General features: G+C 41.5%; 1 protein-coding gene across 1 annotated transcript; it reads left to right on the top strand.

The window, feature by feature from the left end:
• The first annotated feature begins 282 nt into the window (after window positions 1-282).
• On the top strand, window positions 283-13,600 carry egln2 (egl-9 family hypoxia-inducible factor 2). The gene is made up of 6 exons (XM_034225615.1): window positions 283-549; window positions 1,063-2,544; window positions 10,498-10,617; window positions 10,951-11,087; window positions 11,880-11,947; window positions 12,060-13,600. The coding sequence occupies exons 2-6, from the start codon at window positions 1,291-1,293 to the stop codon at window positions 12,110-12,112; spliced, it is 1,632 nt and encodes a 543-aa protein (XP_034081506.1). The 5' UTR covers window positions 283-549; window positions 1,063-1,290; the 3' UTR covers window positions 12,113-13,600.
• Window positions 13,601-13,950: the final 350 nt, after the last annotated feature.

Raw genomic sequence — 13,950 nt, 5'->3', positions numbered from 1 at the left:
TTCATGTAGCCTAAGTTATATTAATAGAAAAAGTATACATTTTTAAAGACAAGGCTTGATGATAATATCCCAGCATTACTATAACATATATTTATTTTATAATTAAGTGGTTTTCTGTCAGTGCAGCTGAAAGTTGTATAGCAGCCAGGTTCCACATGGCTTTTTGTGCATCTTAATGACAGAGAGAGAGAGAGCTTTTTGTGCATCTTAATGACAGAGAGAGAGAGAGAGAGAGAGAGAGAGAGAGAGAGAGAGAGAGAGAGAGGAGGAGGAGGAGCGGAGGGTTGACAGGCTGAAAGTGGGTGCACTCTATGCACTTTTTAGGAGGTTTAGGCAACCTCGTGTGACTCCGAGCATCCCCCTCCGTCCTTCGGTTGAGTCTAACGTGTCAGGCCGGCGATGGTGTTCTCATCTCCCTGCATTTTATTTTTAACCGACAAGAAAATTGGATGGGACCGGCACACAGGCAAGACAATCCCGGAAATAACATGCGTACTCACAGCCTGTCACGTACGCTCACTGGATTTGCATTGCTGTAGGCTGCCGAAGGTAAGCAGTGGACTACTGCAGGGATGTTTTACAATACATTTATTCAATGTGAAATATGTTGCTTATTTTTAAGAGAGGGACATGATCACTAGGCTGCTCAATGGGTAATCAATAGCGGATAAAAACGAAGTAGCCTATAGGCTTTAGTTATTTGAAGGGTGTTTCTTAGCAGCCTGATATTCTTCTAATTTTAGAAGCATGTATTTAAGAACACCTTTTGAATTGTATGACCCATTTCGTAATTAAGTCTTATTTCAGTGTAAATGTCAGTAATGTGTGAATTTGTGTTAGCCTTTATTGCTCTTCATTTCCTCTTCTTTGGGAATATAACTCAGCTGCAATATCCTAACGTCATGAAGAAACATGCGATTTATTATGTTATTTTGTTTATTGTCCTACTTTAAATATTATGGCTGTATAAATAGTGCAGCATATATAGCTTGATTAAAGCTACTTAATCTAAGTCTGCAATGTGCTATTAATAAGACTAAAGTATAATTTCCCTCTCCACAGATATCTTGCACAAAAACAAAATGTGAATAAAACGGATACGAACAAGTTCGCAGTTCGACAGTATTAAATGAGAGTTATTGCTGAAAACAAAGAAAGGAGAAGAAGACTTGGACATGAAACTTCTGGTGGCTGTGGCAAAAATCCTCTCGGTCAGGGAAAGCAGCGGCTCAGCTGGAAAATGAAGCGAGGACGTGGGCTACGTGCGCATCCAGCTGATGACGAGGTGAAATGGAGAGTTTGGGACACACGGACCTTTTAAAAAGCTCTTACCGCGGATGCGTCGATGTTTCAGCCTCACAAGAGAGAAGGACGACCTGCCAGCAGCTGGGCTTTGGAGAGGCGGAGATTCACCACACCTACCGGGTAGACATGGGGCTAGACGGCTCCTACGCGGCCCCGGTCGGTAGTCCAACAGCGGCCGAGTTACTTGCGGGTCTGGCCTCTCAGACCGACTCCCCTGCAATCACCACCCCGACTAAGCTGTCCAAAACCGGCGTTCCGCTCTACAACGGCGGGGTGGTGTCTCCATCAGCTACGGTGGAGGGGAGCCACGCAGGCGTTCTGGCTCACACACCAAACGGTTACCCAGCACATACCAAGGGGGTGGCGGGGGTAGGCAGCCCTATGCACCAACTTACCAGCAGAGCCTGTCTGGTGGAAAGCGGGGACCAGACAGACCATGAGAAGTGCCCTTTAGTGATGAGGAGGATCAATTGTGACCTGAGAGCCAGACAGGTGCAGCAACAGAAAAGGAGATGTGGGGAGAACCGGGGCATGGGGTCAGGAACTCTTAACACTCACATAATGGGTTCACCAGGCTTAGGAAGTTCTGTTGACCCGGTTTTTACCCCCTGGGACTCAGACTTTAAGCGGAGAAGGCTGGTGGATGGAAGTGTTGCTCCCAATCCTTCAGAGGCCTCCAGATTGGCCCCAGTAGTCGCCCCGCTCACAGCCAACTGCAGCAACAGTTCCCATAGCAACCAAATGACTATCAATAATGTGCACTGTGCTCAATTTCCCTTTACTCCTCATAATAACCAGCACAATGGACATCAAGTGGCCTCCTCAGGCCGGCCAGATGCACCCTGCCAAACCTCCCTTGTCGTGGCTAACTGCATCCCGACCCCTGAACCTGCAGAGGGGGGCTGGTCAGCAGAGCACATAGCCCAGCAGTACATCGTCCCCTGCATGAAATACTATGGCATCTGTGTGAAGGACAACTTCCTTGGTCTTCAGCTAGGCAACAGGGTCCTGGAGGAGGTGGAAGCCCTAAACCGCAGTGGGAGATTTCGGGGCGGTCAGCTTGTGAGCCAGAAAAACATTCCTTCTAGAAGCATACGGGGCGACCAGATCGCCTGGGTGGAGGGACGAGAGCCTGGGTGCGAGGGCATCGGGACGCTGATGGCTTACATCGATGAGGCTGTCATGTACAGTGCCGCCAATGGAAAGCTGGGGGACTGTGTCATCAACGGACGCACTAAGGTGAGAAGGAGGGACGGGGTAGCGTCAGGTGAGAGGAAGTTAGGTTCAGGCAGGGTTTGTTATCTTAAAGTCAGACAAAAACACAGGCAACCAACAAGACAGTCAGCCTGATGACATAACATTTTGTGGTTGGTTGTGTCATGTCTGCTCTGCTGTCTGTTTCTCTAATGCTGACATGCAGGCAGGCCAACAGCGTCAGGTAGGATGTCAGGATGGGCCCTGCTGTGTTTCTGGCCCACGTGAGCTTGATAAGGTGGGCTGCGGGCCGAGCTTTCCCCCTAAACTGGCCGTGTGCCTAGGTCTAGATCTTGGACTTAATACCATTGGTACCCAGAAGGAAAAATAACACTTTATCTCTTCTGCCATCACTGCCTTTTAAGTCATTTTTTTTGTATAACCACCACTTTCACCCATGCAGCACACTGTGCTGATGTTGTAGCAGAGTTGTGGTGTTCCTTTGTGTCTAACCTCGTGGCAAAGTGAGTCGCCTGTTTTCTTTTTAATTTTCCGTGACTACACTGCATGCCCCATCTTCTCTTTTCCAATGATATTTTTCAAATGCCATGCACATTCACCAAAGAACAACACTTGATAGTTTTCTAAACACCAAGAACTTAACAACAGCCTTCACTTAAATTCCATTCATAGTAAATTCACAGATGGCCAGTCAGGCAGTTGTTTTCTCTGTCCTGCACAAAGCCATGGACATGGTGTGCTGGACAGGAAGCCCCTCCCCGCCCCCCACCCTGTAGTGACGCAGTAATGGTTTATCTGACACAGGTAAAGTCAGTGACCCGTTATGACTGATGCCTGTTTAATTCTCCACCCTGAATCTATTTGTACACTATACTCTCCACATTGCTTACCCTGTAACATGGAAAATTAGAATCACCTTCTCCTTCCATATTTTCTTGTGTAGGCTACTCTGTAACTATGATGATGTTTTTAGAATCCAGTGTCATCGTGTATTTTCCTATCAGTTGCTAGTAAACCATTACATGGCAGTCGACTCTAGACTGTAACCAAACACGTTCTTAGTGTTCCAGCCACCCCCTTGTTCAGTCAAGATTTACAATATAACAGTTCCAGACTATTCAGATTGGAGTTGTTTGAAACACTTATCAATATCAGGTCTTAATAAACGTTGATACAGGTTTCAGTAAGTTGAAACTTTTTTTAATGAAAAACAAGAAAAAGATGGTGAGATATTAGTATCTTAATGCAACACTCTAACATATCAGTTTTACATTCAAACTGTCCCATGCAGAAACTAAATCCAGCAGGGTTGTTGATGTATGCAGTCTCAAAAGGCAAAAGGCTGGGTCTACCTCACAGCCCAGCAGCTTTGCTCTATTAAAGAGCAACTTGCAGGTTGCTTTTTTTAACGTCATACGTCAAACGCGTCATATTACGTCACATAGGGGAGCAACTTTCTCGGACTCCTTCTCTGCCCAATTCACGGTAGTAGTTGGTAGTTGGTTTAAGCGGTTGTGATTTAGTCAGCTGGTATTTTTTCGGTAATTTTACATTGTATTTCACCCTTTTTAATCATGGTGAGCTATTGTGTTTATGCAGGTTGCACAAACACACATACGGCTGATAATTGCGCATTAGTTTCTGTTATGGATCAGTATCAACAGTCCTGCCAGTAACGTTACTATATTATCAATACTACTTTAGTTATAGCCTGATATATGATAGCTAACTTCACAATGTTGTGATGTGACCGACGTTAGCTAACATTAACTGTAGCTAACGCCGGTCACTCACCAAGACAGCTGCCCAGTTCTCCACTGGTTCTCCTCACACCACAGCTCCATTTCTCTCCGATGGCCGTTATTTCTTCTAATCCTTTGTTGCTCCTGGTCTCTTAGACGCCTAGCAGGCTCATAATTATAAGGTTGTGGTCCGTCATATGCATACGAATATTCATTTTCAACCTCTTCTGTGTCAAAAACTAGCATTGTGAGTGTGAACCCATGTTTATTAATACGTTAGACCGGCCGCTCTCCCTGATGTGACGTCACACGCGGGTGGTCTTTTTTTATGTAGAAGTAAAAATGTCTTACAAAAACGACGCCAGTAGTCACTGTAATGTATATTTCTGTATATTTAAAAAAAAAATCTAATACATCATTTTCCTACACATTTATTCACTGGGGTCTCTAACCTGCAAGTTGCTCTTTAAAATATTGGCTGATGGAGCTGTTTAAGAGCAAGTCCGTAGTCTGCAGCATAATGACAGCAAACAAAAAAAATGATATGAATATAATGGACTCTGCAAGCTAACATATTGTCATGTTTAAGATTTGCATTTGATATTGCAAAATACATTGGGCTTCTGCCGAGTTGCTTTCTACTGTGCAATAACAGTGTCTAAATTACCAAAATATTTAAAAGCTCTCTTTATCTCTTGACATTTCAAGCTCTAATTTCAATTCATGACTCAAGTGGACTTTTTCGTGAAATCGACAACACATCAAATCTGTTGAACTGATTCCCCTACCTGCTCAAGAAGAGGCAGCCTCATTTAACGTTATAAAACACTTGGGTGTTGCAGCTCATTCCATTTATTCTACAGTACTCTTTTTATTATTTGGCATGGCATGAGTTAGTGATTCCCAGGTAGGAAAACGCTAACTGTTCCCTGGCTAGATCCCTCTTTACCCTTTTGTAGATTAAAAAAAAAAGTTCAATGGTGCACAGTACAAAATGTTCCAGCTGGATGTTCTTGTAATGGGGTGGTGGATTAAGCAAGGATGGACTATGCACGAGACAGAGGAAGTGATAGGAAACGCAAAGAGGAGGATCAGGAAGGAGGATCCAGATAGAAGGTCACTGCGTCTCTTCCCTCCTCCTTATCCGCAAAATGTACATTGTTCCTTCATTTCTTCTTCTTTCCTTTTTATCTTTTCTCCTGACCTTTCCCCTGTCCTTAACTTCACTCCATATCTCCTTAAACTCTCTTGTTTGCGTCATGGACAAAATATTTCCTAGCTGTTACCTTAGTAACCGGCCCATACAGAGTAGAGCTCTGCATTGTGTATGAAAAAGATGAGGAGAGAGAGTGAGAGATAATAACGGCTCACCAGCAGTGGGTAATATCTCTGACTCCTGTTAGTCAGCAGGAGCTTCCGGTAAGACTTAGACAATGGTAGGGATAACAGTGTCATCAATGGGATGGCTATTCAGTTAAACAGGGAAGGGTGAAGATGGGAACATCTCTGCAACATCGGGATGAGACAAAAAAGGGAACGAGGCAAATTAAGGGGGAGGGGATAGACTGGAAGTGAGAGTGGAAGGAGCGGGGGGATTTTGAGCAAGGAGTGGGATGATAGCGCTGAGCGAGTTATAAGGGGTAATGCAGCACAATCTTCGGCATAATGAAAACGTCTGCTGCAGCAACGTGTCCTCAAACGCCCCTCCTAGAGTTCAGCAGTGCCACCATGCAGGCAGCTACAGATCTAGCTTTTTGGAGTGATGGATAGACGGATACATTTGCCATTTAAGTATTAATTTGGTCTCTTTTCAGGCAAACCAAGACTGTCATCATCATTACCAGATAATATTGCTTCATGGTAAATGGTATATTTCACATGATTTGTTTTTATCTGGTGTTCCCTTGCTGCAGCACCAACCAACGTACTATAGCAGAAATCATAGTGTTTTAAGATGAAATATGGTACCACCAGTCCTTGTGATATCTTGTTCATTTAGAATTATGAAAGACATTTACTATTTTCTGACATTTTACAGAGAAAATAATTCATCAATAATTGTCAGATAATCAATAAATCATTACTTACACTTTCTCTCAATCTAACACACACACACACACACACACACACACACACACACACACACACACACACACACACACACACACACACACACACAACACACACACAGACAAAACCACCAACATACTCAAATGTTTCCTTTCCGACATTCAGAGGTGACACATGCATAATGAGAGCCATTGGGTCCACAGCAGAGTCATAAGAGCTGAGCACATTTTTCATACTTTTTTGTTTGTTTTATGTGTTCACATAAAACATTTGCAGCATAATATAACAATGACATGACAATTGATTTCATCATGCTTCTAACGCTTCCTTGTATTCTTCCTTAAAGTACGGAAAGAAGCTTCTTCTCCAAATAATGTGCAAATAAAGTAATAATAATAATAATTTTTCTCACGTATCAGTTTAAATCTATGCACATCCAACCTGTGGAGGTTACAGAAACACACTAACTGTAATACACACACACACACACACACACACACACACACACACACACACACACACACACACACACACCACACAAACACAAACAGAAGAATATATTACTGTAGCTCTGCTGAGATGACATGACTCAGCATTACCTAGAGGCTGATACTTTGTAACCTTAGTGAAAAATCACCCTAACAGTAAAGAGTACATCTTCCTTCCAAATACCCACACAGACCAGTTTTAACCCTGGAAGTTGAAACCAGTCCAGCGTTATAGTTTAAATTCCAGTTAATCTATCAATTGTGAAGAGCTGGGGCACTTCTTCATTTAGCAGATGTAACTAATGTAGAGTATGAGTGTGGCACTCATTTGGATCAAAGGTTATTATGTCCTCAGACTCCATTATCCAGCCTATGGAAGCGGTGACTCAAAGAGGTGAATTTAGCTTCTAATGAGTCATGATATAAGCCAGGAAATACAGCACGTATAAAAGATGGGAGTGACATAGCAGTTTATTATATTTCAGTTAATTTCACCCTCATCTGTTTCCTTCATTTTTCCAATCAAATCCAATTGGGTGGAAACTATTTGTAATAGCTGATCCTTATTTGCATCATAGACTGTGTCATCCAGGGTGTGGGTGCGAGAAATCGGATTTCGAAATTAAGATTACATTTACGAAGGAAGGAAATAAAGAAGAATCAAGATTGCAGTACGGCTCAACAGTTAGTGAATCAAGTGGTTTCAACCCCAGTGATAGACAACATTTGTTGTGCTGAAGTGTCCTTGAGAATGACCTTGAACCACTCACAAACATGGAGTAACATACTGTAATGTGCATTTTGATAAGGGCACAACGATATCCCTATATATAGTTTTATATTAAAAAAAAGATCAATAAACACTCTTAAAACTGTATTAATGTGGACACTGGAATACCAGCTTTAGAGCAGCTGGCCTGTAGCTGACCTTTCACTGTAAGATAAGGATAGATTGGAAGAGAATTTAGGTTAACTATAAAAGTTAGTATAGTATAGCAACATTTAAAAAGCTTGTCCATAGAAATCATTGTCAATCATGCTAGATATTGTGAGTAACCAAATGGTATGTACATTAAGTCCCCTATCCTTTTCTCTCTTTCAGTATTTGCATTTCTTACATTAAGAGGATTTCCTTCTCTCTACTGAATGCACATGTAAAGCTAGCACACATGCTATACATTATATATAGCCTCTTTGTCATTGTAATAACCTTAATTATGTCATGGCAATCCCTGGCTTCATACAAATACAAATGGTGCCAATGGGTTTAACACAACTCGGCATAGAGATGTTTGTGTACACCCAAAAGAGCACTCAACTCAGACTGGAGATTGGATATCCACAAATGCATTGGAATTATAAGGAGAAAAAAACGACCAACAAAACATTTTTCAAAATTCCCGCACTGTTTATGGTGATCACAGTGTACCAGCACCCCTCACTGTTTCTCCTTTACAGCCAGTACTCTCAGTGTTTGTTCAAGCTTATCTATCCCCTCAGCCCTCTTTCCACAATCACTCTTCTTATCAGAATTTGCGTGCAGCATTGGAGTTTATTTTTGTCCTTGTCCATGGCAGCATGTTCTGCCCGTCCAGCCGTCACCTTGACATCTACGCAGTCATGCCATTAGGACATTAAAGTAATGTGCCATGGTTGTGGTGCCAATTACAAGTTAACTCACTGTAGACACAGATCTTGGCAGAGATGAAGGTTCTGTGTCATGCTGTGTGAATGAATCAATTGTGTGTGTTTATGTGTGTGTGCAGCTACTGACAGAAGGTTATTAACCCTGAAGATGTTAAACTGGTTTAAATAGTAGCAATGTGTACTAATGTCCGTGGTAAATTTAGAATAAATTACATAATCCTCCTCCTTAATTATACGCCTGTCTTGTGAAAGCTTTGATGTAGGGTTAGGGTTAGGCAAGGGCTGAGCTGGCTGGTGTGGCATATGAACTGTTAATCATGGTTGATTACAGTTGTTAAGATTATTACCAGTTTGATCATTACTGTGTACTTGGAAGACGCACTTCCTTGGCCTGCGTGCACACCCAAAATGATCACTGTGCTCTTTATCTTGAGAGAAAATCCATCCTTGAACCCTCTTAATTTAATTTCATAAAAGACTTATGTTCATACATGCATGCATGTGCATTCCTCTTTCACATCCCTGAGATACAAACGTACAAGACCCACTTATAACATTGCTCAACAGCTATTGGTCAAAACTCTATACTGGAGGTTACCTTTACCTACTGTAAACTGTTTCTATAATATGCAAAAGAAACACACAGAAATAAAATAATAATAATAATAAATGCAATCTTTAAACTCTATCATTGAAAAAACATGCCTGATTTAATAAGCTGCTATTATGGGACAAGTCTTAATTACTCTAGATCACATTCAGTTGACATTCCTGTTTGAAATAATCATAAGAAATTCATATTTGATCATTTTCATCTTGACGCAGCAGGTCTGCTCCCGGAATAAAAGGTCTGGAGGGTAATGAGCTCTGACTGTGAGAGTTGGTCGGTAATGAGAGCTGACAATGGTCCGATTAACAGACTGAAACCCGCGGCAGCCAAGCTTTCTTGGCTGTGAACGAGGAGGGAAAGAGAGTGTGCTCTCTGACTGAAACCCTCATACACACAATGTTACTTATATACTGTACTATACTATATACTAACTCTATGGGTGTCACAAACAACAAAACAAAAGGTGTGTTTGTGTTAGAAATCTATTCGAGCGCTGTTTGATATCAAGGTTGAGACTCTCTTTCTGTTGTACGAGAACTTAAATGATAGCGTCAGGCGAGTTAAATCGATACTTCAGCGGTGCAGAGCCCGCTAGTCATGACTGATAGTGTCACAGAACAGAGCTGAAGCAAAGCAGTGACTCCTGATATTGTAACGTTAGCGTCTCATGCAGAACAATATAAGTCAAGCCAGTGACAGTATCTTCATAGTAGTCAGCCTGGAGAGATAAAAGAGAAGTTATTACTCTACACGCCGCCAACTATCATCACCTAGAATCTCTCTCTGCGAGCAAGAGCTGATGTCAGTCTGTGAAAGACATTTCCTCCTCCTCCTCCTTAGTAGAGCAGACAAAGCGCTTGCTAAAGTCACTGCAGTCAGTTTGTAAATTATTCACACTGCCTGCAACATGAGCTGATGATGTGTCATATTGACACAGGTTCTGCTCAATTTCACCCTGAACCAGTGCATTTACAGTCCTATGGTCCTGTAGTGGTCGTGGTCTGGAATGCTCATCGATTGAAGGGCTCTCACGAAGGTCTCTGTTCCCTCAAACTCCCCAGAGAAAGAGCGCTCGCCTGCTTCACAGCCTCCAACACATAGACGTCAAGCAGGGGAAATACCAGCGCAAGACCATTGTTTGAGCATACACTCTATCTGCAGATCATTTGCTGGGAACAGCAGCCGAACTCTGACACATGCCGGCGCTACTTCTCCCTCTCGTGACTGTGTGTTTCATAAATCACATCATTAGGAAAAGGTCCACCTGGAAAACAGTTTAGGAGTGAGCAGTGTGAGAGCCAAATGGCGAAAGAGGTTAATCAAGTCACTGCCTTCTTAACCAGCATGTTTTTTATGATGCAGTACTGTTTTTGTGTATTGTTTAAGGTGGACGCACACAGCTAACGGTCTTCTGTTTTAGGCGATGGTTGCATGTTACCCAGGGAACGGTGCGGGGTATGTCCGCCATGTTGACAACCCTAACGGTGACGGACGCTGCATCACGTGTATCTACTATCTCAACAAGGACTGGGATGTCAAGGTATAGTCATGATTGAGCTGCAGAGATTATTACATTTTAGTAATTTTGCAAGAAAAACAAGTTTAATATTTCCCGATCCAGCCTCTTAAATGTGAATATGTTCTGGTTTCTTTACTCTTACATGATATTCAATAATATATATTTCAATTGGGAAATTGAAAATGTAATTGTTTTCTGATTGTTAGAGAAAACTAATTGGGAAAATATTAAACTTGTTGTTCAACTATGAAAATATCAAACATTGAAACATTACGGTATGCCGGAGTAAATTAGGACCATCTTAAAATAATGTCAACAACTTGTGTGACTGTGTTTGTGTGTGCTTGTTTGTAGAAACAAGGAGGGCTGCTGCAGATCTACCCTGAAGGCAAAAATGTGGTAGCAAACATCAAACCTCTGTTTGACCGGCTGCTCATCTTCTGGTCTGACCGCAGGAACCCACATGAAGTCAAGCCAGCCTACGCCACTCGGTCAGTAAAATGATGCCAAACACAAACCCATGTGTAGTTCTGTCACTATTGATATTGTATGGGAAGACACAGGGCGCACTAATGTATAAATCATCTTTATATATTAACAATACCATTAACACATTTTTATTTATTCAAATTAACAAAAAATGAGTTGATGAATTACTTCCTTTTGCTTTCCCTTGGTAATGGGAGGTTTGTCTTCTAATGCATTTAAATCAGTTGGAAAGTGCCTCAAATAAATGATGCTGACATAATTAGACAGAAGTTAATTAAAAGCACTTGCACACTTACAGTTATTTACATACTAGCACCAAGTATTTGTGTACATCGGGGGAACATGATACTCTTTCACTCCTCTCTCTCCTCTCCATCTTGCTGCTGGTGGGCGAGGTGGGGCTGAAGGCAGGAAGTATGTATTTCCTGAGGGGGTCGGTGGGAGGGGAGGGGAGGAAGGTTCGATTGCAGGACTCGTGCTGAAGAGGCACAGACACAAGAGACAGGAATAAACAAAACAGCCCCACCGGAGGGGCTTAAAACTGTCGAAATTAACCCTCTGCTGCCCTGGACATCTGCTGCAGTGTGCTGTTCTCGTTCATACAAGATATCGTTTTTTGTTATCTAGCTGGGTAAAAAAGACCTATCAAAGAACATCTTTTGTCCTTTTGATTTGATTTTTGTGCTTTAACTTAATCCTTGTTAATGTTCTAAAGCAGTTATATATTTTACTGACAAAATGGACAAGCTCTTGTGTTATTATTAAGAACTCTTTTTCTTTCTTGTGTTTTACAGCTATGCCATCACAGTCTGGTACTTTGATGCAAAAGAGAGAGCTGAAGCTAAAGAGAAGTACAGATTGGGTAAGCTTCTGTAGTCCTAGCTTTTATCTGCACTGGATCACCTTGTGTTGCATTTTGTACAACTTTATATTGTATTTGACTAATATTCTCTTTCTCTATCTCGCTTGTGTAGCAACAGGACAGAAAGGTGTTCAAGTGCCTGTCACCCAAAACAGCAGGACATAAATCTCAGCGTATCACTGGAGAGAAGTCTAAAAGTATTATGTGCCTTCTGAACTGCTAATGGACGTTGCAATCAAAAAGGGAGACACCGTTAAATTGTGCGTCATCATAGCAGCTCCATGCCGGTCTACAGTGTCAGCTGTCAGACTGGCTGCGATGTGATCGGGCTGCAGAACAGGGAAAGGGCAAATATGGAGCACAAAAGGAGAAGAGAAAGATGTTGATGTCTCGCTGAATCTTGTATAAAGCCAACAAACTGGAAGAAAAAAAACAGACTCCTTAATTTTATTTAGTTATTTTCCCTGTTTGGTTTTCTGTGATGTTTTGATAAATCAATACCTTTTCTCTGCTCTAGTGTCATTTTCAAATTAAAACAAAAGATGGTGAATCAATAGGGAGAAAAGGGGGCCCTAGGAGTTGTCCCTGAATTCTTTCCCCCTTGCCTGGGTTTTGTCTACTTGTCTCATGATGTTGGCAAGTGGACAACAAGAGTGTAAAAACAGAGGCACGGGAAAAAGAAAACAATCAGAAGACTCTCTGCCACTCATTCAGTCAGACCATCCTAAAGCACCAACATTACAGGGATGCACTTAAAAATAGCATGAAGACAACTTTACACTGTAGTTTTACTCTATATAGCACACTCAGTAGAGTTCAAGTATTTCTGGACTTTACTCCAATATCAGGCTAGGACTGAAGAATATATTGCCTGAAAATCTTGGTGCAACAAAATCACTGATGTCCCAGCATGAATGTTTCTTTTTTTGTAGTTGCAATGTGTGAAGCTGATTGTCTAGACTGCACCTAGACAACACAACAAGTTTTCTACATGACTGATGTGAAATGATAACTATTTGACATGGCTCACACTTTAAAGAAGAGGCAATCTTTCCTTTGGTTGGGGGCAACACACAGGTGTGTGTGTGTGTGTGTGTGTGTGTGTGTGTGTGTGTGTGTGTGTGTGTGTGTGTGTGTGTGTGTGTGTGTGTGTGTGTGTGTGTGTGTGTGTGTGTGTGTGTGTGTGTGTGTGTGTGTGTGTGTGTGTGTGTGTGTGTGTGTGTGTGTGTGTGTGTGTGGCTTGACTATTACCTGTTCTTAAACAGTATGTATATGCAGTGTGGAGATCAGTATAAGCACATAGTTAAACTATACACTGTATGTGAACTGCAGGGTCAAACTACTGCCTGCTCATGTGCGGGATCGGCTGTTTGTGTGTAAAAAAAAATGTACCTGCACATGTATGTGGCAATTTACCGTGTATTTTAGATAGGTTAAAGAGAAGGTTATTTTAAAATGCACTTTATTGTTTGAAATGCTATGGGTGAATGATAGAAAAAGTATACTTAAAAATGTAGGTTAATGCCTTTATGCTGTGGATAATACGGCCATTTTAATGCAATAGAAACTAAAATGATGAGAACAAATGGAAATTGTTTGCCGTTTTTTAAATTTTGAAGTTATTAATTAAAACCTGTCTGTTTTGTACACAAAGATTTTGGTATTGATTTACTTCAAAAATCCCATTTTTTTTTCAAATAGTGAAATGAGACCAAGTAAGCAGCAACACACACATTTTCAAAAACGAGCAAGTTTGTTCTTTAGTTACAGCAACAACAAGAGTTTATGGTTTTTAATAAACTGTCTGCTTTGAGAGCACACGGATACACTTGGTTGGAGGCCTGTTAAACATCATCATAATCAAATACCGTCATACAAGATCATCTTTTTTCTGTCTTTAAATGACATGAATTGAAACATAAATGCAGATAAAAAAATTAAAGTACACCATGTACATATTGTGCTCTTTATAGTTAAAGGGGTGTCGCAATATTTTGGCAGTA

Source organism: Gymnodraco acuticeps, unplaced genomic scaffold, assembly GCF_902827175.1.
Source record: "Gymnodraco acuticeps unplaced genomic scaffold, fGymAcu1.1, whole genome shotgun sequence".
Lineage (NCBI taxonomy): Eukaryota > Metazoa > Chordata > Actinopteri > Perciformes > Bathydraconidae > Gymnodraco > Gymnodraco acuticeps.
This window is presented reverse-complemented; position numbering and strand designations above follow the sequence as displayed.

Bases quoted from the DNA above. Each gene is read 5' to 3' on its own strand.
- egln2 (XM_034225615.1), top strand. From the start codon at position 1,291: ATGGAGAGTTTGGGACACACGGACCTTTTAAAAAGCTCTTACCGCGGA. The intron at 2,545-10,497 runs GTGAGAAGGAGG...CTTCTGTTTTAG, and splicing joins TCATCAACGGACGCACTAAG to GCGATGGTTGCATGTTACCC. The intron at 11,948-12,059 runs GTAAGCTTCTGT...TCGCTTGTGTAG, and splicing joins TAAAGAGAAGTACAGATTGG to CAACAGGACAGAAAGGTGTT.